The 26,007-nt window shown below is 31.1% G+C and overlaps 2 protein-coding genes across 2 annotated transcripts; both read left to right on the top strand.

The window, feature by feature from the left end:
- Positions 1-6,043: 6,043 nt before the first annotated feature.
- Positions 6,044-8,264, top strand: LOC133202002 (uncharacterized). The gene is made up of 4 exons (XM_061337783.1): positions 6,044-6,239; positions 7,441-7,508; positions 7,842-7,923; positions 8,179-8,264. Exons 1-4 carry the CDS (start codon positions 6,044-6,046, stop codon positions 8,262-8,264), a joined length of 432 nt encoding a protein of 143 aa, XP_061193767.1.
- Positions 8,265-23,555: 15,291 nt separating this feature from the next.
- LOC133202003 (collectin-12-like) lies at positions 23,556-25,946 on the top strand. Its single transcript, XM_061337784.1, has 4 exons — positions 23,556-23,844; positions 24,146-24,210; positions 24,583-24,664; positions 25,708-25,946. Exons 1-4 carry the CDS (start codon positions 23,556-23,558, stop codon positions 25,944-25,946), a joined length of 675 nt encoding a protein of 224 aa, XP_061193768.1.
- Positions 25,947-26,007: the final 61 nt, after the last annotated feature.

Genomic DNA, 26,007 nt, shown 5'->3' on the forward strand with positions numbered 1-26,007 from the left:
GTCACTTAATTAGTTTTGAATCCAATTGCAAAACATGTTATGTTGACATTTAATAAATACAAATACATTTGAGTGAATATTGACCATATCAATGTACTCGTGTTATCATTGAATTTTGATATTAATACATTTAAGCTTACGTACAGGAGCCCGAGTTCGCTATCATAAAACAATTACTTTATACATGTCTTCTTCATCAATATGTTGAAAAGTAACTTGCTTTTTGTTCAGAAAGATACATCATCCCTTTGGCTATTTGGAGGGGAAAGCTAGTCATCCGTGACAGGGTATCTTCGCTCAGTGGAGCGTGACAGTCCTCAAGCCACTCTCTAACAGATCTTCGACATAGCTCAAAGAGCATACACGGTCCATCTGACAAATAACCAATATCTAATTGCTATAAATGGGAGAGATCTAGATAGTCTTAAGCCAGGGGGTACGTAAAACTAAAACCTTCTTTTAATTTAGGTGGTATGAAAACTTAGACCTACATTTTTCGTCGTCTTTTACTGCTCCAATAAATTTCACAACGTTCGAATGTTCCAGTTTTCTTGTTGAGAAGAAGCGAATCTTAGCATTCATAAGTCTATAGTCTTTCTCAGAGATCCCTTCTAAAAGAGAGAGAAGCGATATAAACATGAGATTCACAGGTTTTATCTATAACAGTCATGACAATCACACTGTCAGATAAAACAACTTGTTCATTTCCTGCAATCATATTACACGTACTTTTTTAAATTCTATGGAGATGTTTAAACAAAAAAATTGGGTGGAGAGGTGAATTTATTATTTACATATGCCTAGTATTGTTAGTAAATTGTTCACAGCTTGAACAAAGATACAAATGACTTGTTATACAATCGCCTTCATCTTCCCTCAGTATGATTTATATTCCCTACCCATGAGTCTACATTGGTTTGTTTTGTTTTGTTTTTGTTTTTCTGTTTTTGGCTTTTTGTTTTGTTTTGTTTTTTGGGTTTTTTTTTTTTTTGTTTTGTTTTGTTTTGGGTTTTTTTTTTTTTTTTTGTTTTTTTTTTTGGTTTTGTTTTGGTTTTTTTTTAATAAAAGAAAATAATTCGTAAATCAGCATTGATTAGAATGCCAAACAATTTAACCAAATATATACGAAAGTTACACATGCCCATATTTGAATATATCCCTAAGGATGTAAAAGGGAATTTTTATTCTTATTTATTGAAGAGAATTTTTTTTATCAAGTTATTTATAAAAAGGAACTTATAAAAATTTAGATACCGGACCCAAATTTTTTTTCTTTAAGTATGACACAAAAAGATACTTCTTAGTAAAGAAAATGTGAAAATAAAGAGCAGTGATCCATCTCTACAAACCCTACCAACATTACAAATCTGTGAACAGGGCATAAAACACAGACTCCCGGAAACTGAAGAGGTGGCTGGCGTGTATACATGTACAAATATTGTTACTCATTTTTTACTTGCCTTGAAGCATTTTCAGAGCCACAATCTTTGATTCTCCCTCATCCACAACTTTAGCTTTGAAGACGCGGACCGTTCTTCCTATCTTAATGAGCTGACCTATTTTGACGTCTTTCATTGACACTTCACTCTGCACTAGTCTCTTTATGATTGACATAGGATCCATATTGATTTGTCCCAGTGTTCCCCACTGTAAAAAAACAGTCAATCTGTCTAATAAGCTATCTATCTATGAACCTGTCTTTCTTTCTGATTTTTTGTTTGTTGGTTCAGGATATCTTTAACTACAGCATGACATAGTACGAGAGTACTCTTAAAGCTGTCAGAGTTTTAAAATATACATGTACAATGCTAGTTTTTGCTTAGGATTGTACTTCATGGTGTTTTGTAGTTCAGAAATGCGTTTTACAAACAAGTTGTAAGGTGCATTTCAAAAAAAAAAATTGTCAACCTATTCCCCCACAACACACCCTCTCCTTCCCCATATACTATACACACAAACAAAAGAAATCTTAAAAACAATAGAAATAAAATAAACAATAGAAAAAGGAAAATAACATATAAAAATTCTTTAAACTTTGGGTTTGATACAGTACCTCTATTTATAGTTTAATTTATAAATTATTCTGCATACAGAGTTGTTTTACCTGAACTTGGGGCTCTTTATCATTGTCAATTTCAAACATGGAGTCATTCGCAATAATTTTTATGGTTTCTCTCCACAGGCAAAATTTCTTCCCGATATACAGCAATGGCAAAAACAATATAAAACAAACAACTGAAACGAGATTTCGTTTAAAAAATAATGCACAGGTACATTTATTTGAAATTAGTTGTCCAATTTACAAAAAATACGTGTTTGATGATTGAATGATTCATTCTTTTACATGTTATCTATATATTTTGTCATAAAGATCAGTTAAATTCAAGTTGCATAAAGCGGTTTGGATTACTTTAAAATGTAAATATTTTGTGCCAATTAAAAAGTGTCGTACTCGAACATACCTATAGCAATACCAAATTGTTCTGTTGGTGTTATTTTATCGTCAGTGTCTGTTGATTGAGAGAAAACATTATACATATAGATATCTAGCTAAGCATCTTTGTAAATACAACCGTTTAGTGAATTATGAAGTTTGCGAAATTACAAAAGTGATGCACTGACACGTCACGGAATGGCTTTTCTTACATGTACTTAACGCTTACTGATGGTGTTAGTATAGAATATTTTATAGATATAATTTTTGGATCATTTAAAGGTATACATGTCATGAATTTAATCACTCTCTCGATTCAATGCTTGGAAACTGTACAGACAAAGACTAAGGTAAAGATAACGAAAAGTGATGTATCTTTAAAAAAAATCTACAAACAATACAAATCTGTGAACAGGGCATAAAACACAAAAATCTACAAACAATACAAATCTATAAACAGGGCATAAAACACAAAAATCTACAAACAATACAAATCTGTGAACAGGGCATAAAACACAAAAATCTACAAACAATACAAATCTGCGAACAGGGCATAAAATATAAAAATCTACATACAATACAAATCTGTGAACAGGGCATAAAACACAAAAATCTACAAACAATACAAATCTGTGAACAGGGCATAAAACACAAAAATCTACAAACAAATCTGTGAACAGGGCATAAAACACAAAAATCTACAAACAATACAAATCTGTGAACAGGGCATAAAATATAAAAATCTACAAACAATACAAATCTGTGAACAGGGCATAAAATATAAAAATCTACAAACAATACAAATCTGTGAACAGGGCATAAAATATAAAAATCTACAAACAATACAAATCTGCGAACAGGGCATAAAATATAAAAATCTACTTACTGTGAACAGGACATAAAACACAAAAATCTACAAACAATACAAATCTGTGAACACGGCATAGAACACAAAAATCTTCAAACAATACAAATCGGCGAACAATGCATAGAATATAAAAATCTACGAAACAATACAAATCTGTGAACAGGGCATAAAACACAAAAATCTACTTACTGTGAACAGGACATAAAACACAAAAATCTACAAACAATACAAATCTGTGAACAGGGCATAGAACACAAAAATCTACAAACAATACAAATCTGTGAACAGAGTATAAAACATGAAAAACTACAAACAATACAAATCTGTGAACAGGGCATAAAACACAAAAATCTACAAACAATACAAATCTGTGAACAGGGCATAAAACACAAAAATCTACATACGATACAAATCTGTGAACAGGGCATAAAATATAAAAATCTACAAACAATACAAATCTGTGAACAGGGCATAAAACACAAAAATCTACAAACAATACAAGTCTGTGAACAGGGCATAAAATATAAAAATCTACAAACAATACAAATCTGTGAACAGGGCATAAAATATAAAAATCTACAAACAATACTAATCTGTGAACAGGGCATAAAACACAAAAATCTACAAACAATACAAATCTGTGAACAGGGCATAAAACACAAAAATCTACAAACAATACAAATCTGTGAACAGGGCATAAAATATAAAAATCTACAAACAATACTAATCTGTGAACAGGGCATAAAACACAGAAATCTACAAACAATACAAATCTGTGAACAGGGCATAAAGCACAAAAATCTACAAACAATACAAATCTGTGAACAGGGCATAAAATATAAAAATCTACAAACAATACTAATCTGTGAACAGGGCATAAAACACAAAAATCTACAAACAATACAAATCTGTGAACAGGTCATAAAACACAAAAATCTACAAACAAATCTGTGAACAGGGCATAAAACACAAAAATCTACAAACAATACAAATCTGCGAACAGGGCATAAAATATAAAAATCTACAAACAATACAAATCTGTGAACAGGGCATAAAACACAAAAATCTACAAACAATATAAATCTGTGAACAGGGCATAAAACACGAAAATTCCAGAGATCGGATCAGGTGCATAGTGAGAGTAAGCATTCCATGTCGAACTGTCACACCCGCCGCGAGCCCTATTTTATTGATCACGTTTTTTTTAAACACGCTGTTACGCGTTGTTCTATATTTGTGTACATCTTAGTGATTTTTGACGCATTGCTAAAAAAAGTAACGATAAAAAGGACTGAATGATCATGATTTGTGATCTTTATCTTTCCGGAAATAACAGAACACAGTTATACAATAGTTATATAGACAATATTCATTTTGTCAGTCTTAAGGCAGAAACTGTTGTTTCCCTAGTACGTAGGAATAACGGCAAGAAATCTTTCATGAGGTAACATTTTCCGAGATCGATAAAGTATATATATATCATGTACTAGTTATGTTTGAAATTCAGTCTTTTCTTACTTCTAGTGATGTTGAACTGTTCCACTTCAGAGGTTGTCAACATGCTGAATATCTGGGAATTCACATCCTGAATAGAAACAGGAAAAATGTATTATATCCTGTACAACTCTTTCAACTTAAAATTGTTTTGCCATCGTTAAAAAACTAAATAAAATATACGATATATATATATATATATATATATATATATATATATATATAGCACATTTTTTACAACAACTCTTAAACTAACATAACTGCCCTAAGTGAAGAAATATTAATACAGAAAGCACAAAGAAATTCACTTTTTATAAGGATACCCACTTCCACCCCAGCCCGGGGTTGAACTCTCCACCAACGGAACCTGTCTCCTAGCAGTACAGGGACAGCGCGCTAGACCGCTCGGCTATCTAGGCAAGTCAAAAAACTTGCTTTCGATGCCGATGGAATTCTCGCGGCGCTATATATATATAGTAACTTAATGCATACATGTACAATGTTGTGATAGTGAAATATGTCATTTTTATCTTATCACGTTGTTTGACTATTTAACCTTTGGCAAAATAATTAAAAAGTACAGCTGTATCTACGTATACTGCTGCTATGGTAAACATTGTCGCTGTGAAACTCTAGAACAGAGCTAAACTCATTCATTGCTTTTCATTTCATCATTTTTCAAGATTTTCATTAAATTTTGTTCTAACAATATTTAGTTTAATAAATGCTTTCAGTACACAAGTATTTTATAGATATGGACTCAATCTATGACGTGGAATAAAACTCTGATAAATTCACTCACAATACAGCAACATGCATTACACATAAACAAATCAACATTGATATAGAAATGTTTATTACTTAATAAAACTTTACCTAAACTTCCTGCTCTGGAGAGGGTTTAGACAAAATATAAACATCATCAGATCAATTGATACAAAAATACTATTCAATTAAATGAAAATTAATTAGGCAATTTCATTAAATGTTCTTCATCACTTTCGTCGGGGGAGTTATCTTTCAACAATAATTAATTATCGATAAAATGTTTCGAGGGGATAGGGAGACCACCATCATTGATTCAATCATCTCACATTTGATGCCTCAAGCTCATACCACCGAAAATGAATCACTGGTTTTGTGTGAGTTTATTAATCCTTGTCCTTTTATGCAATGTTTCATCCAAAATTCTTTTTGACAGATACCTCGTTTTGGATTCTCCCTTTCGTAAAAGAGAACTTGATGACATGTCTGAAGACAACGTGATAACGATTTGTGAGGACATCAGTACGCTAAGTGAATGTGCTTTAAGGTCGTTGTCGAATCTAGCAACATCTTTTTTCTACCATAAGAATGAAAGGCGATGCATACTGATTAAGAATTCGAACTTTTCACATGGCGACTACATACCAGGATATCATCAATATATTTCGGATGGTAAAGGTATTAAATTTAATATTAATATGTTTCCATTGATGTCATTGCAAATATCCAAACTGTATGTAAGGGGACAAAATTTTATGCAAAAAAATAATCATGAAAATAGATACGTAATCCTCGATTATATCAGCAAAATTAATACTTATAACCAGCTAGCTTTATTTTTTTTTATTCCAATAATATCCTACAAATATTAAAAGTTGTAAGAAATTTTAAAGGGAACGGCCATAAAAAAGCAAACAAAAATAAAAAAAAGAAGAAATAAAACAGAGAAAATAAAACAACTTAGAAAATATACACATTATTATATTTTAGGTATTTTTATATTTGCGCCATTTAGAAACATAATAAGTCCAAAAATGTACACCAAACCATTAATTCAATTTTTACTTTTAGAAAAATCTCCTAAAGGTAAATTAACCAATCATAAGAGATAATTCCTTGCTTAGGCCAAGATAAATAAATAGTGCATTTCCTATTCCAACCCGAGAAAAAATAGGGTAGGTAGGTAGGGAAAACATTTTATTTCATTTTAATATTTTATTGGCAAGCACGATACCATTTTACCCCAGGGCAATTGCTGTCAAAACATTTCTGATTAATGTGTATAGGATATGCATTTTCTGAAACACAAAAGTGATCGAGATTAGGATTTCTAATAGTTAAACTGGAATAGTTTACGACTGGGAAAGATATCTGCGGATAATTTTTTTTAGGGTCGGCTCATATATTTTAGGGTCGGTCGGGGAACCGGAAACACACAATTTATTTATCTAGGCCTTACAGGACACCCTTCCTAACATAATATGGTTCCCAAAGTCCTATTTAAATTATAATTCACTTTAGTATCATTTTATTCTTTCGTAATTTATTATAAAGAATATTGAAATAAAATAAACTGTGTGCGTACTATTGTCTGGTCATTATACAAAGTTATTTTTTCAGGTTTATTTTACGTTTTATGGAAAAATATTTGTTACAAAAATAATGTTAAGTCTAAATCTTACAAGATTGGATGGTCTTTAAAATTCCACCATCATTATGATTTTACTTGTGTGTCATAATGTCTCCTTGTCTCTTTATCTTGATAAAACAAAAATGAGTTAAAAGGTTGTAATTTCTGAGTTTTATATGTATTTTAAATAATATAGGAAGCAAGTTTAAAATAACCATTATTAACATTTTTATTCATGGTGTTTTATAGAGAAAAGTCCAAAACGTTGTTATTATAAATTACTGGATAAAAGTGAAAGTTACTTCACTGAGGCAAAGGTACATGTCAATCTCTCTCTCTCCCTCTCTCTCTCTCTCTCTCTCTCTCTCTCTCTCTCTCTGGGGACAGGGAGGAGGGTTAAATTCATGTTATTATACATGCATATTGTAATGTAGAACTCTATGTGAAGCTATTAATTAAAGATGGAAAAATCTATTAAATCATAACGTCATTTTTAATTGATATGAAAAGCAAAAAAGAAAAAAAAATGTCGCATGATAGATTAAACTCTTAAATATTGAAACTTGTCGTGAATAAATTGTGATTTCCTCATTATTAATTGATGAATAATACCTGTATATGCCTTTGATTACATATATTTATTTTGAAAGCGGAAATGTGAAATCCAAGGAGGATATGTACTAAAAATAAACTCGGAACAGGAAGCAGACTTTGTGAAGGAAACGTTTCAAGGTAAAATTATTTGGCATATCATACCCAAGTCATTAAAAGTAAACAAAAAATAAAAAATACTATTTTTTCAAATATTTAAAAGAAAGGTGAACAGAGGGGAAACTGTTAAAAATATATGTATGAGTTATCTGAAATGTAATTTCATGTAATCGGATAACGAATCATTAATTTTAAAGGGGATACAGTATGTCTCCTATTTTTATGGACATTTCAATACAAAATCCTTAGAAAAATAATTGGCGTCTAATTTTACAGGTTTCACAATACTGCTCGGAGTCGAGATACAAAATATCACTTACCCGAGGAGACAACAAAGTGATTTACATAGCATTTCTTTCTAAAAATTAAATTGAAGAATTCAAGGGTCAACTGTTCATTTTTACTTTCCTTTCTGCATTCGGAAGTAAATGTAAAATGAATTTTTATTGGTTGTTTTGTATAAATTAAAATAAACACATGATAACCATACCTTCTCAAAAGTAGAATCTGTGACCTACGGGAGGTAATCCAATAGAGTAAAAAAATAAACATTACCATTAGGAAGGATAACTCTGTATCTATAGTCTGTTTCTGTATTTCCATGATACTAGTAATACTGTTGAAGGTTGGTGCCAAAAATCAGTTTCACAGGTAGCTTGTATTTTCTGATGAGGAAAACTGGTAGAAGTCATTTTAAAAATAATAAAAACATAATAATCCAGTATAGTGTAAATAAAGCAACACTGACTAATGAATCCAAAAAAAAATCACTTTGTATATTACAATAAATATGCAAATTCCAAGGAGTCGGTTGATGGTAAATGGCAAAAATTCCAATTCTTTATCCATTATGAAGTGTATGGTAAATGGCTAAAGTTCCAAGTCCAGTATGAAGTGTTTGGTAAATGGCTCAAATTCCATGTCTTTATCCATTATGAAGTGTATGGTAAATGGCTCAAGTTCCATATCCAGTATGAAGTGTATAGTAAATGGCTCAATTTCCATGTCTTTATCCAGTATGAAGTGTATGGTAAATGGCTCAAATTCCATGTCTTTATCCAGTATGAAGTGTATGGTAAATGGCTCAAGTTCCATGTCTTTATCCAGTATGAAGTGTATGGTAAATGGCTCAAGTTCCATATCCAGTATGAAGTGTATGGTAAATGGCTCAAGTTCCATGTCTTTATCCAGTATGAAGTGTATGGTAAATGGCTCAAGTTCCATATCCAGTATGAAGTGTATGGTAAATGGCTCAAATTCCATGTCTTTATCCAGTATGAAGTGTATGGTAAATGGCTCAAGTTCCATATCCAGTATGAATTTACGTGTTCATGATTCCATAGCATTTCATGTAGAAATTTGTAAATCCCTTCAACAGAGAGGTGACTTTCACATCTGCAACATATCTATTTAAGGTATTTATGAAAAGGTTAAAATTATATTACATGGGATTCTGATATATTGTTTGCCTTAAAGGACTATATATTACAAGTAATTTTTAAAATTATGCAAACATTAAGATCAGTATAGTGCGGAGAAGCCCGCGCTGACTGATTCTGACCAAGAACTTTAAAAGATTTAATTTATTAATTTGCATATGTTAAGAACTGTAAGAAAGAAATGAACATTTCAAGAAGTTGTTTGATGGTAAATGGCACAAAACCCCAGCTGTCTTTATCCAGTAAGAATGTTTCTGATTGTGTAAAATTTGTAAACTTCTGAAATCTGTAAATCCTTAAATTTGAGAGCTGAATATTACAAAAAAAATTTCTGAAGTGCAACATCTTTTAGGAAGAGCTGTAAACTGCATGTATATGGAATTACGCTTGTAGAATGCTTTGACAAGGAAGTAGTACAAGAAATAATATATAAAGTTGATGCGAACAATAAGATTCAGTATAGTGCGGAAAAACCCGCGCTGACTGATTTTGTTCACAACAATTTACTAACACTGTCCAAAGCTTATGTCACTTGGTAGGAAAGAATAATATTGTAAAAAATGATGCAGATTCCAAGATGATAAATATGGTACATGTAAATGGCAGAAAATCAATGTTTTTATCCAGTAATGAAGTGTTCCTGACATATTTTTATCCTTCATCAGTGCTGAATATCAGTAATCGAAAACTAAAATGCAACATCAAGTAAATGAAAGATTATAATAAAGAGCTGAGAACTATATTTATTTGGAGCTAGATTTCTATGTTGGTTTGATGAGGAAGAGATACAAGTACATGTAATAATATAACAGTTGATGCAAACAATTAGTTTCAGTATAGTGCGGAAAAACCCGCGCTGACTGATTTTGCTCACAACAACTTTGTATTAAAACATAAAAATAATTTACATTTTAAAACAAAATTATGCAAAATATAAAAAAAGTCATTTGATGTTACAGTGCCAAAAAAAAAATTTTTTATGCATAAAATAAGTTGCTGACATTTAAATTATTTGAAAATTTTAAAGATATAAGTATTATATTCCTACATATTAAAGAATTGAAAAATTGTACTCTCCTGTGTAATCTGTTTATAGTAAAGGCAACTGGCTGAATTGAAAAAGTGATGCACATTTTGATAACTATTTTTGAAAAGTGCAAAAAAAATGCAGTACATATTGTGTTAAAGATTGATATGTAATGAAATTGGATATATAGTTTAAATTGATAATCTTCTCTTTATTATGCTTAATTCTATTATACAAGGGAGTTGGAGGGGATATAGCAACACAATCGTGTGTGTTTGTTTGTGGGTGAGAGGGTTAATTCTGCGAAAACGAATTGACATAATTTGCATCAGGATTCATGTCGAATGCTGCCTCAATTTATAGTTGCAAGGGAATGCTCCGCCTTGTGGTGCCCTTCTTAATGATTGTTCTTTTCACTTCTGTATATAATGATGAAGTCAATGTTCCTTATTCTTTTAAGAAACTTAGGAGTGCTTTTAAAGATAATTAGCTTTTTGGTATAGTCTGAACCAATCCGGCTTCCGTGGCGGTACCAGGGATTAAAATCCCCGCCGGCACAGCTCCAGACTAATGACCAATTTAAGAAATTTTACAAATGTTAACAAATACAAATATTATAATAATATTCTTTCTGAAAAAAAAAGAAGGCGGTTCATTTTAGGCACTTACAGGTACAGTTCCTTTGAAACATGGAGGAGTATCTTCAGGTAGATATAAATCACAAAAAGTATATACAGGTACAGTTCCTTTGAAACATCAAGGAGTATCTTCAGGTAGGTGTAATATATAACGTATTATAGAGAGGTACAGTTCCTTTGAAACATCAAGGAGTATCTTCAGGTAGGTGTAATATATACAACGTATTACAGAGAGGTACAGTTCCTTTCAAACATCAAGGAGTATCTTCAGGTAGGTGTAATATATATAACGTATTATAGAGAGGTACAGTTCCTTTGAAACATCAAGGAGTATCTTCAGGTAGGTGTAATCTATAACGTATTATAGAGAGGTACAGTTCCTTTCAAACATCGGGGAGTATCTTCAGGTAGGTGTAATATATATAACGTATTATAGAGAGGTACAGTTCCTTTGAAACATCAAGGAGTATCTTCAGGTAGGTGTAATATATACAACGTATTACAGAGAGGTACAGTTCCTTTCAAACATCAAGGAGTATCTTCAGGTAGGTGTAATATATATAACGTATTACAGAGAGGTACAGTTCCTTTGAAACATCGGGGAGTATCTTCAGGTAGGTGTAATATATATAACGTATTATAGAGAGGTACAGTTCCTTTGAAACATCGGGGAGTGTCTTCAGGTAGGTGTAATATATAACATATTATAGAGGGAAACATTGAGGAGTATCTTCAGGTAGATGTCCTTTTAACAAATTATACACAAGTACTGTTCCTTTCAAATGAAGGAGTATCTAAAAGTTGAGTGCTGAAGTGTGTTTAAGTATATAATACATGTATTTATGATAAATTATAGACAGGTTCCATTCCTTTACAATATGAAGGAGTATCTTAAATTTAAGTGTTAGTACCCAAGGAGCTTGGACACAGCTACATTGCTGTTTTTACCATTTTAAATTTAATTTTCTTTATAGAAAAAATAAGTTCAGTGTAGTGAATTGAACTAACTTCAACATTTTAGTCCAGATGTATGACAAACAGCTACCAAAAATTCACACTTTTCATAATTTTCAAATAGAAAAAGTTTTAATAATAACATGCTTTTATAATATCTTTGAAATGCTCAAGCAACATATTACTTTAATAATAACCAAATTTTGGACAAATATAAGCTTTGATTCTGTGTGATGGTGTCCAAGCCCCGGTAATAGATGTATGTTTGGTTGGGCACTTTTCATACAGAGGGTGTTCCAATAATTCTGATACCATTTGAGAGATATATATGTTCTATCTGCTTTCATACCTGCATTATATTGACAAATTGTGTGTAAAATAGGAAGGCAAAATGTAAAATATTATGTAACATTATATGATCATTCCATAGAGCAATCTCAATGAGGTGAAGGCTGTGTAATGCAAAGAATTTATGATCATTTCAAAGAGCAATGTCAATGAGGTGAATGCTGTGTAATGCAAAGAATTTTTAAGTTACACTGATACTAATCTAAAGCAAGTTTGAACAGAAAATACTTCTGAAGAATAATTACAATTATTGATAAAACTAACTGATATATATCATAACATTTTAGTTGCGAAGTAAGACGATGACGATCAAAATATGTGTATATTATTAATGAGAAAGGCCAAAAGTGCTTGAAATTTCACCTTAATAAAGATAACGGTGGATTAGGACAAGAAGAAATTTTAAATAGAAAAGATATCTTATCCCCATAAAAATTCATAATGTTAATTCATTTTTTCTTTGCTTTAAATATACTTGGAAATTCATTATCATTACAAAGAAATGACAAAAAAAAATATTTAAATATTGCAGTATTTGTGTGCCTATCTTGTTAACTTTAACCATAAATTAAGGAAAGTGACATTAAATCCCATGTAAAAATAAATTTGTGAAAATTAAACTTTAAACCATATCAAAGCACAGGTGATAATATATGACAAAAGAAAATTATGATATAAGATGAATATTTCAAATTAGGAATAACCTAAGAAAAAAAAAACAGGAAAAAGCATTTCCTTCTACAATTCTCTTGCATGAAAAAAAAATTGCTTAAATCTTTAGAAGGACAGCTGGGCAAAACACATGTTTCTCAATGAAAAATTGTCTGCTTTCTGTTTAATTCTTTTATTCATAGGCATGTTGCTTACTTTTGTATGCCCTATGTTAAAAATAATTTTATTTTAATATGTGGTGAAAATAAATACCTAAAGTATCACACAATAACAGAAAAACAAAACAGTATTCATCATTAAATGAGAGAGAGAGAGAGAGAGAGAGAGAGAGAGAGAAATACTTAATGCTCTTCAGCATACTTTTTTTGAAATTGAGAGTAAAGAAACTTGGTCTAAGGATATTGACAATTGTTTAGAGAAGCATTATAAAAAAATATTTGCAAAGGTAAGCCTTATAAATTACATTTTATTCTAGCAATCCTATTCATACTTGCAATTGTGATATTTTTCTTTAATGTACTGATATTTCCAGAAAAATACAATCCATGTTATATTGATGTCAGTTTACCATGTGTATGGTAAGATGTGCAGTTGTGAGATTTCAGATTTTCTAACATTTCAATATAGAACACATAAATATGCAGAAATAATTGAACTTATTAAAATAAATCAAAAACCTTACAATAATCCATCCTTAAAAGCTTTACAAACTGTGAGGGTATCAGATATTATGGAACACCCTATCTTTGCATAGTTATACATTGGCATCTTTAAAGCAGATTTCATAAAAAAATTATGTAATAAAAAAAAAGTATGCTTCTTGATTTTAGTTGTTGGTTATAATATCTTCTTTAAAGGACTTATCTTCACATCCCCCAGTGATTTGAACCCACATTGTAAGGATGAACTCCTTACTGTGTGACTCTAGATTGAAGTAAGACCTTCTCCCTAACCACTGTGCCACATAAGCAAATTTGACCTTAGTCCATCTTTTATTTAAAGTAATGTATAATGAATAAAATATAAAGAAATAAAAAATTATTTAGCTTTTGGTCTAGTCTGAACCAATCCGGCTTCCGTGGCGGTACCAGGGATTAAAATCCCCGCCGGCATAGCTCCAGACTATAATGACCAACTTAGCAAATGTATATGTATTTACCATGAAATGGCAAGACTTTTCTATAAACCTATGTTACTTTAATATGCTTACATAATTTATTTCTTATGAAAACCATGATCATTTATCAATCAGTAAATGCTGTTAAGCAAGCCACATGTATAGATTTCTTGAGCAGTGTCTCTTCCATCAATAAAATATACAATTACATACATATCAATTATACAATAATTAGTGCGTAAAAAATTTTAAATAACCTGTAAGTGGGTCATATAGTTTTTCCCAACCACTGCAACATTAATAAATTATCAAACTAACTATCACAAAATATGTTCTATTGTTCAATTTATGTCCAACAATCTCTTTTTGCCTGTTCAGAAATTTTTTTTAGCCAACACTTTGCTAACAGAGTGTCTGGATGAATACCATCTTTATAAAGTTTAAAATTATAGTATTTTTTTGTCTTTAGTTTTCTATTTTTACCACAACGATATTTATCAGTGGCACTTAAATCTGAAGAAAACTGGGGGGAGTATACTCCTTGACTTTTATTTATTTCTCTTATTTTATTATTTAACATATAAATTTGTTCTCTTAATTTTTCATCTTCAATTTCAAAAAGGTTGGGGTCTTTGTGTCCTCTTGATTTATTCCATTCTTTAATTGAATACACTGGAGTTTCTAATATAGTTACCTTACAGCCTGGATAATTCTTAACAAATTCTATAAGTTCTCTGCATTTCAAAATAATTTTATCAATTTCATCCCCATTATCAGAACTAAGAGATATATACTGTTTATTTTTAGAAGTTAAGTTACAAGTGCCTAACCAAACATACAACCATATGTTGCCATGACGTGTTACCTTTTCTCTTATATTTCTTTTTAACCACTCTGTGCTATCTTCTATCTTTGCACCACTTTTTGACCACCATATAATTTCTTTTTCAGTACTGTGCAATACAACCCTTTTCAGCCAGTTGCCTTTACTATCAGACAGCACAACTGGTACACAGCTTCTGTGACCTGTTGGCGGCTCTAATCTTTTAGAAATAAACTTTCTAAGTTTGTTTTCTGACATAATTCTATGAAATTTAATTAATACTTAATTTTGTAATGAGTAGGAATGATCCAGCACTGATGAAGGTTTTGTGGTTTCTGAGTCTGTAAGAAATAGAAATAGAAATATAAGATGAAGAAATTGGAGTCAAGTTATACAAACGAAAATAAAAATGTTAATATTATATGATTACATTTCTATTATCTTATTGAGAATGAAATGTTTTCATTTTGAATGAAATAAATACCTGTGAAGGTAAGATTTCCTTCTTTTATATCAACTAATATTTCTTGTTCTGTTAGTTCATAGATGTCCTCTTCACCCTCTGGATCTGATAGGGATTCACAGTTTTCCCAATATTTTACCTATAAAATGTTGAATATATCATTAATGCATACTTGAATACTGGATATAGGGAAATTTTTGCACCCCTTTCATTTTCGCCCCTTTCACCCTACTGACATGAGGGCAAATTTAAAACGGGGCAAAATGTGAAAGGGTGAAAATAACCCTGTGTGTATATATATATATATATATATATATATATATATATATATATATATATAAGAGAGAGAGAGGGAACACATTTCAACTGCACAACAGAAATTAAATTTAATATGATGATCAATGAAAACAAAGTAAATTTACACTACATAAGCACACAGAATGGTTAATGCAAATATGAAGTGCACATGAACAAGACAGTGATTTAGTGCAACACTTAATGTTTTAACATTAATTGCATTATATTTAATAAATATGCATTAACAAAGGACAATGAACCACTCGCTCACCTTTGAAAGTACTGTTAAGGTAGTAGCCACTGACATAAATCTTTTTTATTATATGTCACATAAGAGCTTGTAATGTTTTCCCATTATGATTTTATAGTTCATATATAGCAAATGCTCATACAATCAGACAGATGGACATGATGATCATTTCTACTTAATCCATCGTAAACTTTGGTAAATACATATTTAGAAATGTGCATATTCCAGACAAACTTTGATCACAGATACTTAAAATAATTAATAATTAATATAAAATATAATTGTATTATAATCACCAAGCACCTTTTTTGTTGAAAAGAATGCAAGAAAAGATGCTGTTATGGTCCCCATACAAAAAAAAACATAATACTTTAATTTATAATATTGTTATAGAACAATATTAGATGGAAAGTGGGAAAAACACAAAATATATTCATATATATGTACTTTAAATATTCCATCCTTGTAGGAAACAATTTTTCCTTCCCACAGGGTGTCCTGACCCTGGTCTGTCCACATGTGTTTAAAATGTTTCCCTATCATTTCCAGAGGTTTAAGGGTTGTCTCCTTCACAGACTCAGAAGTTCTTGTAATAGTTTTTTCCATTAAAGTGAGGAAATTACTGGTAAGAGTTTCCAGGTCATGATTTTTTTTATTTTTACTGAAGAATGTTAGATGTTTGTCTGAAGGATTTACAACAAAAACAGTTTTTAATAAATTAATTTGCTCTTTCATGGCAGACAACTTTTCTTTTTTAGTAGAAAGTTTTTCTAATTCTTTTTGAACCCGATTCCTGTCACTCCATAGACCATGAGATTTAATTTTTTCAATAGCACAATTTAGTTGTTCTTCTTTCTTCTGGTTTTTCATTAATATACATTTTTCTCTCTCTCTTATATGTTGTAGATGTTTCTTGAATAAATTAGATTTTCTTTCCTTCACCTCTTTTAAAACCTTTGTATTTCTTTTCCTGGCTTTTGTTATTAATGCACACTGTTCTTCTTGAGATTTTGAATTAAGCCATTCAGAAGTTTTATTATTTTTGAACATGATGATGCCTTCCATCGTATTAACATTGAAGTTGGAGGCTTTGACAAGACTGGCATCTAATTTAGCCATAAGTCTTTCTACATTAATATTGTTCGGTGGACATGATTGGCTGTTTAAAAGAATATCTTTCGGTGGATCATAAAATTTACCACCAATTAAAAAATCCCTAAAAAGTTGGAAACATTTATCTTTTAAAACAACACAGAGACACTCTAAAACATGAGATGTAGCGTCATCATTTGCATGTGGTAAAAAAAGATATGAGGAAACCTCATTATGAAGAGATGGTCCACAGAACAAGGATATTTTATTATGTAAAAGAAGATCAGGATTCTGGAGACATGTGTCAAGAAAGTCAACAACTCTTCTGTAGACACTCCCCATTTCAATTGCAGAATTCGAAACTTCTGCAGAATTCCAATATGGTTTGGTAAAAAGTACATTCAGAATTCCTAATGCACGTACAATACATAAAATACTGCTATCTGCAAGAGCTGTACAAATATAACTTTGAGTAAAATTTAAAGAACTCTTTGATCCTTTCAAGTACTGTAAAAGCTGCTTATGAAAATAAAATGTTCCTGCTGCATTATAAAACAGTGTATTAAATCTGTTTCCCCTACAATTCATAACTGGTACCTTTGAAAAATTTAATTTATCTTTCAAATATGTTGGAGCATGTACTGGGTCACCACATCCATCTTTAAAAAACAACTTTGAAACGGAACGCAACAAACTCAGGGTTGCACTCTCATTCTTATTTAAATCAAATTTGATTTTAAAATCTTTTTCTAATCTACAAATCTCTTTTTCACAAACATCTGAAAATTGCAAAAGGGGATGTACGGAGCATTTAAAAGAATTTATAACAGTATCATTATTGGAAATGCACTTCTTTTCATCCTCCAATATATTATTGACCTTTTGCTCTGTAGCACTCCTATCTGTCATAAAATTAGAAACATTTGAAATTATATTAAAATTGTCAATTTCAGAATCATGACAAGCATCAGTAAAAATTTCTTTAACACAACTAACATAAGTTTCTGCTTTGCCATCAACCACCTCCCTCAACCCAGCTGTAAAAGTTTTGTCATTTGTAGAAATTTCCACTCCATAATAATGCCTTCCTTTTTTGGTAGTAGCATCCCTATGAATCGTTAAGTTATCTAAATTTTTTATTTCAGAAATAATATGACTACGACTTAAAATGCCTAGCTCACTACTTAGCTTTGCAGCTGTTGATGGATGTGGCAACTCTTCTATGTTCATATCAACAAGACTTAAAACTTCTTTAATAATCGGATTTATGTGTTGGACAGGAATATTCCGACTTCTAAATTCATACATTATTTTTCTCAGTTTAAAATCGTAGGGATTGCCTCTACATTGGGGGTTTCTTAAATGTAATGTATTCTGCTTTTCATTGTCTTCAGAAGCCTGATCTTCCAAACTTGAATATAAATTTTCAATTTCTTCTTTCAGATCATCTATATATGATTTCAGTGTGTTACACTGGGTGCCAATAGTAGATGTACTAGTATTTTTTTTCTTTTCAAATTTATCTTTGGAAGACACATTCTCTTTTAATTTAACTCGGAGGCTGCTGATTGTGGCCTGCAATCTTTGAATAGTAAGTTTATTTCTTTTTAATTTTTGATTCAGTACCTTTACTTTAGTATTTTTGACCTTTTTTGATAATTTTTTTGTACCTGTACGCAGCTGGTCACAACCAGCACAGGAATCGGGATCAATCTCTTGTTTTTTATTTTTCTGTTGAACATTATCGATTTCTTTTCTTTTGAGAGATGGCAAAATAAATTCTGATTTTAGTTTTTGTAAATACTTTTCCTTGTTGGCAAATTTACTAAGTTTTTTAATTTCATTTACAGTGCGCTTAGCTTTCGTGTGTAGGCTTTTTGGATTAATTAGTTCCTTCTCTATTTGAAGGAATTTACAAATTTCTTCATGAAATGCTATGGAATTTCCTTGTACTTTGTTGAATATGTTCTGAATGTCACTGTTTAAAATCATGTTGGTGAGTCACAATTTGTTGTTAGAATAATATTTACCATATATGCTGCAAACGATAAGTATAATTTTCCATATCTTAATATAAAATATTATTATTCTGTAAATAGACTGAGAAAATAGCTTTTTATCATTCATTCTCTAACTATATCTCATGGAAAACATGAAGGGAAAGAGGAGAAAGTGGCAGACAATGACATGATGAAAAAAAAAACTTCTTAAAATGATGAATTTGTGCACAGAATGCAAACACATTAATAAATGGAATATTTATAAAATATAAATACCTTTTCAACATATATGGCACTGACACAGTCTTTTGGTGCAAGTAAATATGCCTTCCCTACACAAAATTAAAAAAAAAATTACATAACTCACAATACAATCACAATATGCCTGCACTTTATGATATAATTAATATAATAAAAGTTATTATATCATTCATTGAAAAATAAATATTAATGTTGTTATATGGTAACAATTGTTACAAATATCAATACTATTAATGTAACTCAGATTAGAAATATATTAATTACATATATATGTATTGTACCAATTTTTCTAGAATTGCATGTCAAAATTACATGTGATATAATTGAAACAAACTATAAACAGCTGATTGCAAAGGGGGGTAATTATAACAACAAAAAACCATTTCAATATTTCAAAAAAATAGTGACAAAAATTGCTTCATTTATATAACTTGTGATTTTTCACATAACCTTTATAAACATTTCCCTAATTATTAATCGATGATGCAAGTTGAAGCAAGCAGAAGAACATGTGCAAATAAATATTTTCTTGTGTCCTGCATTTTAGACATGTATTTTAAAAATTAATTTACATTTAATCTAATGAAATAAACGGTAAAAATATAATAGAATAATAACACAAAATACCTACAGAAAATTAATTTCACTTATAAAGACAATGTCACTTACCAGATAACGTCCTGTTATACGAAACACGAACAATGAAGTGGCGCGTATTTCTGATTGCACGGACACACTCTTCAGGTCACAACTTCCGCTGATTTGGAGTTATCGTTCTTTGCCTCCCCCTAGCGGTCAGTAGAAATGCTAATTTACAGTTAGATGATGTGGACTATGATGAACCATTTGTGTCCTCTTCACTTCAAGATAACTGTGTAAATCTCACAACGGACGGGAAGATTAGTATGCACTGCGGAATACTTCCTTTTCATGTTCTATGTGAATTCGACAAATGTATTTATTAATACCGGATGTCGAACATACAAGTAAAGCTGTACTAATATATAAAGATAATGTAAAAGTAGAAATAAATGTTAAGAAAAGAACAAAAAGGCTAGGAGGGGAATTTTTCAATGCCCCCCAAAAAATCTCTGCAAAATTCTGTTTAAAAAAAAACATAATGCTAAAATTTACCCTTACACATGTTACGCTATTACATGTACGACTCTCGTTTTTTGTTACTGAAATATCTGGTATCCATCTCTGAAAGCATTAGTGATATGGTTTCCCTAACTGCAATTTAATTATGATTGTCAAATGAATTTAAATCACTCCTTTTCATAAAGCAATGATTCGTTAGAAAGAAAGCATACTATTTTACTTTTTTTTTTATAATTATTCAATGAAAACCCAGTGGACCACTTAAGAGGATTTAAAATATATCAACGTAGAAGAGCATTGAATTGCCTTTAACGGAATAATTTTATTTGAAAACGTAACGTACTGTAAAATCACATATTTTTGTGGAGTCAAATTTTGTGGTTTGAGGAAAAAATATTGGATCTTGGGGACTTTATTTCACGGTTGTAAAAGTGTTGAGTTATTGTATAACAAAATTTTACATTTCATAATTCGTGGCTCTCTTCATACATGTACCAGGAAAACGACAAAAATTCAACCCCCACGTGAATTAGTGATTTTGCAGCACGTTAAGCGATGTCTTTTCAGCGAAATAATTTAAAACAGCTTTTGTGAATTTTGGGAACAACCATAGACAGTCAAAGCATACAAACGCAGGAGACGAAAAAAAAACAGTAGCAGAGAAAACACGTGTGAAGACCTCGTTACGCAAAGATTCCTCTGTTAGACATCAACAAAAAGTTCATAATACAATACGCCACTGGAAGGTCGTTGGTTCAAATCCCCGCCACGACTGACTCAAGTTGATAAAGAATATGAAGCAACTAGCTGTTCTTTCGCCCATCGCTCGGCACTTTGGAGTGAGAGTTGCGGCTCCTTTAGATGAGACCTTAAAAACCGTTGTGTTGGCACGATAAAGATCCCTCACTGCTCAATGGCCCTGAGTGCCGAGTAAAGTTCTAAATTTGAAGCCATTCACCGGTATATGGTGGGGTCTTTTTATGAGTGAAAAATTCTCGAACGGAGCGTAAAACAACATACATTCAGTTAATCATAAAGCAATATTAAAAATCGTTACGGGGAAAAGAAATACTGAAAATTATCAAATAACCTATCCCAAAATTCTGAAATATGATAGTCTTTGAAAGTTTTCTCTGTTTCTAAGTTTGCGTGATGTATAAGGATAAGGAATAAAGTTCTTTTATAAAATGTGAACCAGTAGAAGAGAGACAATCAAGGATACTTGTGAATTCGTGAATAGAAAAGAAGGTGAACTTCGGTATCTCAAAAAACGATATCTGGAATACCATGGAAATGTCGAAATAATTGAAAGTCTTAACCACTTATTCTTTAAGAATATAATTTTACATTCAATATGTAAAGGCCTTAGATACTCGATTTTTTTCGTTCAATTGAGTTCGAGAAAAGGAGGTCTGACTCTATTTATTTGATATTTAAAAAACCCTTATTATCAAAGTAATATCCACTACATGTACGAAATAACGAATCTAGAAGCACGACTTCATTTTTCAAAAGAGACAACGCCATGCAGTAATGATATATGGAAATAAACATTGGATATACAAGGATTTTCACGTGACCCCACACTTGACCCCGCGTTACTCTAAAATACTCTGAAAGGTAAAAGAAACTCAGAGTAAACCTTTGACGGGGTTTTATGCTATTTTTTCAAACGTATTTTTCAGTATTGTTATCTAATATTTAGACATCTTTAGTCAATAAGTAAACAAAATTTCATTTGATTTTGACTGATAGTTCATGAGTTATCGAATCTTATACATTTTAAGACGGTACCCCCCAAAAGTGAAAATCAAAATCACCTATGACTCCCTAGCGCATTTTTCACAGACTTGTTTCTCCCCTGCATGGAGTTCACCAGCGCATTTATCTTTCTCATACGAATATTATTCAATCATTCCGATAAGGTAGTCCATAGCTTATGGAGAGTCGCTTCTGCTTTCCGACGCTTATAAGCCCCACCGTCGAGTTAGTCCAACAGATGTTCAATTGCAGAAGAAGATGAACTTAAGGAAGGCCAATCGAGTTGGTTAATATCGAAAAACGATGTATATATCTCAGGTGCATCAAATGGTATTAAACGATATCTTGAAAATTTTGTCATCATTAATATGCTCGTGTTTTTGGCTTTTTACTTTTTCCTCACATGACGTCATACATTTCACGGTTGAGTAATTCTGAACACCGATTTAAGTGCAAAGTAAGCAAGATACCCCACCGACCAGTTTTCTTACTTTTTTGGGCAGACACTCAAAAAATCGTCGCATATTATGTTACTCTCCGTTTCTTTTCCTTTCAGTATAGTTTCTTGTTCTCTAATTGGTAATTGCTATCTCTATATAGTAAACAACCGTTTCAAATTTTACAGATTAAAATAATACAAAATAATTTTTGCAGAACGAGTAGTGCTATTGGGAATAATGCAATTATGCTGGTAAACTGAAACTGTGTCCTTATTCATTGACATGGAATTCAATAAACAGTGTTATAGGTCTGTGCGGAGGGTTCATGTGTACAAGATTTTGTTCATTCCATCATTATTCATTGAAGAAATATCATTTAAATAGAATTTTGTCGGTCAGTCTTTTTAAATAACAGGACTTGTATTGTTCCTCAAAATCAAAGATTAATGCATGAATTGCTTGATTATTATAATTGTTTAACGCCGAGACGGCAATATTTCAGCCATATTTTGGCGAGTTTTAGTGCACGGAAGATATGTACGTAACATGTTTTAAAAAATTCTAAGAAAACCAGAGGAATGAGTTGCAAAAATTATGATAGGAAAACGAATGAATGACATACACTTTATTTATCCATACGCACTTCTGCTTAACGATAAATAGATCATTTTGAAAGCATCAAAGTATCTCTTCAGGCTTGATAAGGCTTGATTAGCGGAAAGTTTGATGAAAAATATTTGCCTATGAATCAGATTTCATTCAGTTCCAAAGGCAAATTAACTCTGAAGGAAAGTTATCTTCATTATGAAAGGTAAACATAATATTATCAACTTTTCATATCCAATAAAAACAACTATACATGATGGAGAAAAAATGAACTCTTAATAGAAACACTGTTCAGCAGCTTAAACAGCAGTAACACACGTCCTACAACAGAATGCAATGTTTGACATTCTGCATTACATTTAACATGGTGCTGCATCAAACATTTCAATATGAAGCTTATTCTCACAGAATTAGGACAGCACTTTACTATCGTATTCCTTCAAGTACTGAGTCGGAGGAAGACGAATTCCGTCTGATCTTTCCACCAAACATTTATAATGACGTCATCAGCGTCACCGATTGCGCAGTTAAATCTTTAGCGCTGTCTGCGACATCGTTTTTGTACAATTTGGAGGAAATGAAGTGTGATCCGGATGCATCGTCTTCCCTTGGAACAAATTCAGGATTTTACCATTATGCTCAGCAGGAAAAAGGTATCTTCCAGTTTATTTAAGAGTTTAGGACCCATCAACCAGTAAATTTTAAATGAATGGTAATATAACTGTCGCTTAAAATTCAGACACAATATGCATTGAATTTCCATTTGTTACAAGTAAGTAAAATTGCTCTTTCATTGGATATTTCATGTTCTCTTTGCTAATTTAACAATTTTAATTTAATTTAAAATATATTTTCTTCATTATTCCTGAATAGTATTGAACAGCAGGCATAAAGGCCTATGATCGTTCTCTTCAATTTAATAATTTTACAATTTTATATGGTGTTTACCGACAGAAAATTTATTGAAAGAATGCAGATATCGACTGTCAAAGAGAAAAACTTCATTTCAAGAGGCGAAGGTAAATTCAATACAATTCTTGCTTTTGAAAAAAACTAAGACGAGACAATAATAGTTTTAGAAAACTACCCGAATATTCTGGCAGGAAGAGCGAATACATGGACATTTTATCTGAAAGTCTAGGTCTTGTCTTGTTTATTGATTCGGCAGGAAAGTAAATATGAATTAGGGCTTATGTTTATCTAGTCGTTGACTCTGCTAACGTAACAGAAATAGATTATCTTCATAAAATAACATATTAAACATAAATTTGCTCACGTAAGATCTCCAATGCTTTACATTGAAACTTTAGATTTTGAATTGAATCGCTTTTAAATTTGTATGATACTGAATATCTATTTTAATCTACCTTTTCATTAACATTTTTTAACAGAGTAGATGTGAGTCTGAGGGTGGATACCTTGTAAAAATAGGGAATAAAGAAGAAAATGATTTTATAAGGAAACAATTTCCAGGTATTGTTGTTTCTCAAACCGGAAGTTTGATAGCTTAATTTGAATGCTTTGTAAATTGGCTTGATAACTCAATTCAAGCAATGCTCTGAGCTGATAATATTACAGGGAAGATTAAAACTTATTTATAAATAGATAAATATCTTTATAATAATTTCAGTTTAATTATTCATTTTAGCTTTTATGGTTCTATCGCAGTCACTATATCCTGTGTGTTATTTTTCTTTGCATGAACTACAATGTTATTTTGTTCTTAAAAAGAAATATTTACATCCACTGAATATTATTTCCTTCATTTCTTATGAAAACCTTTGCCGTTAATCAGTCCATAAATAACACTAAGCAAGCCACCTGCATGCATAGATTTCTTAAGCAACGGCTGTTCCATCAATTATGCATTGACATTTTTAATTTACTTTGAATGTGTTTTTTTAATGAAGATATACACGGGTTCTGTATTTTTTCTGCAACAGCTGCGACATTAATTCCCGTACTAACAACCAAAGAAAGCATTTTATTGTTTAAATAAATACACTTCAATAGTGACACATACTTTAGTTAAATTTCAGCTTTATTTATTTCTTTTATGATGCTATGGCAGGCTACACATGCGTTCCTCAGGAAACTCCAAATTTGTAAATTGCCTTAGGACATGATTCAGAGGAGCGTCATATCACAAATTTATGCAATTGACATCTTTTTTATATTGCCTGCATAATAATCAGTTTCACAAATAGGTAGAATATGTTTTAAACTGAATTTTATATATGAATCGACTTAAATTGAATTATTTTTCACGTAAAAACCATTGTAATATCACGACTTTGTGATTTGAAAACGACATCCTCTATGACTGATATCCACTGTACAAAGGCGTTTTTACTTCTCGTAGTATAGAATTAATAAAATCAGAATTTTGCAATTCCTTACATACATGTTTAAAATTAGGTTAAACTTAAATAATTAAAGAATAGAAAAAGTTGTTGACATAATTTAACCAGTAAAAGTATGTTTTTCAAGATTTTTCGTCACTGGTCCCATTTCAGATAAATCTATATGGCTGGGAGCTAAAGTATCCAATAGTAGCATCAGATGGGACAATGGTGAAGAGGTACATTTCACGGACTTCGTCGTCAATGACCCTGGCTTAAATGACCTAAATTTACTAAAGGTGCCTAGATGTATAATATTTACGAATGATGGTTGGGAAACTGAAAGCTGTTTTGATTATTTTCGAAATTATTTTGTGTGTGAATTCGATCAATGTGTTCAATATGTTCAATAAATTGCTCCGTTTTTCTGTTGTATGATAAAATTGTTTGTTTTTTATTGTTTAATGTCCCTCT

The sequence above is a fragment of the Saccostrea echinata genome, unplaced genomic scaffold, assembly GCF_033153115.1.
Source record: "Saccostrea echinata isolate AGI-Se365-2 ecotype Australia unplaced genomic scaffold, CSIRO_AGI_Sech_v1 ptg000046l, whole genome shotgun sequence".
Taxonomy (NCBI): Eukaryota; Metazoa; Mollusca; class Bivalvia; order Ostreida; family Ostreidae; genus Saccostrea; species Saccostrea echinata.

What these genes read in the sequence shown, in the direction of transcription:
- LOC133202002 (XM_061337783.1), top strand. Translation starts at nt 6,044, where the DNA reads ATGTCTGAAGACAACGTGATAACGATTTGTGAGGACATCAGTACGCTA. An exon ending in ATATATTTCGGATGGTAAAG is followed by an intron (nt 6,240 to 7,440) that starts GTATTAAATTTA and finishes GGTGTTTTATAG; the next exon opens with AGAAAAGTCCAAAACGTTGT. An exon ending in TGTGAAGGAAACGTTTCAAG is followed by an intron (nt 7,924 to 8,178) that starts GTAAAATTATTT and finishes CTAATTTTACAG; the next exon opens with GTTTCACAATACTGCTCGGA.
- LOC133202003 (XM_061337784.1), top strand. Translation starts at nt 23,556, where the DNA reads ATGGTGCTGCATCAAACATTTCAATATGAAGCTTATTCTCACAGAATT. An exon ending in TTATGCTCAGCAGGAAAAAG is followed by an intron (nt 23,845 to 24,145) that starts GTATCTTCCAGT and finishes GTTTACCGACAG; the next exon opens with AAAATTTATTGAAAGAATGC. An exon ending in TATAAGGAAACAATTTCCAG is followed by an intron (nt 24,665 to 25,707) that starts GTATTGTTGTTT and finishes GTCCCATTTCAG; the next exon opens with ATAAATCTATATGGCTGGGA.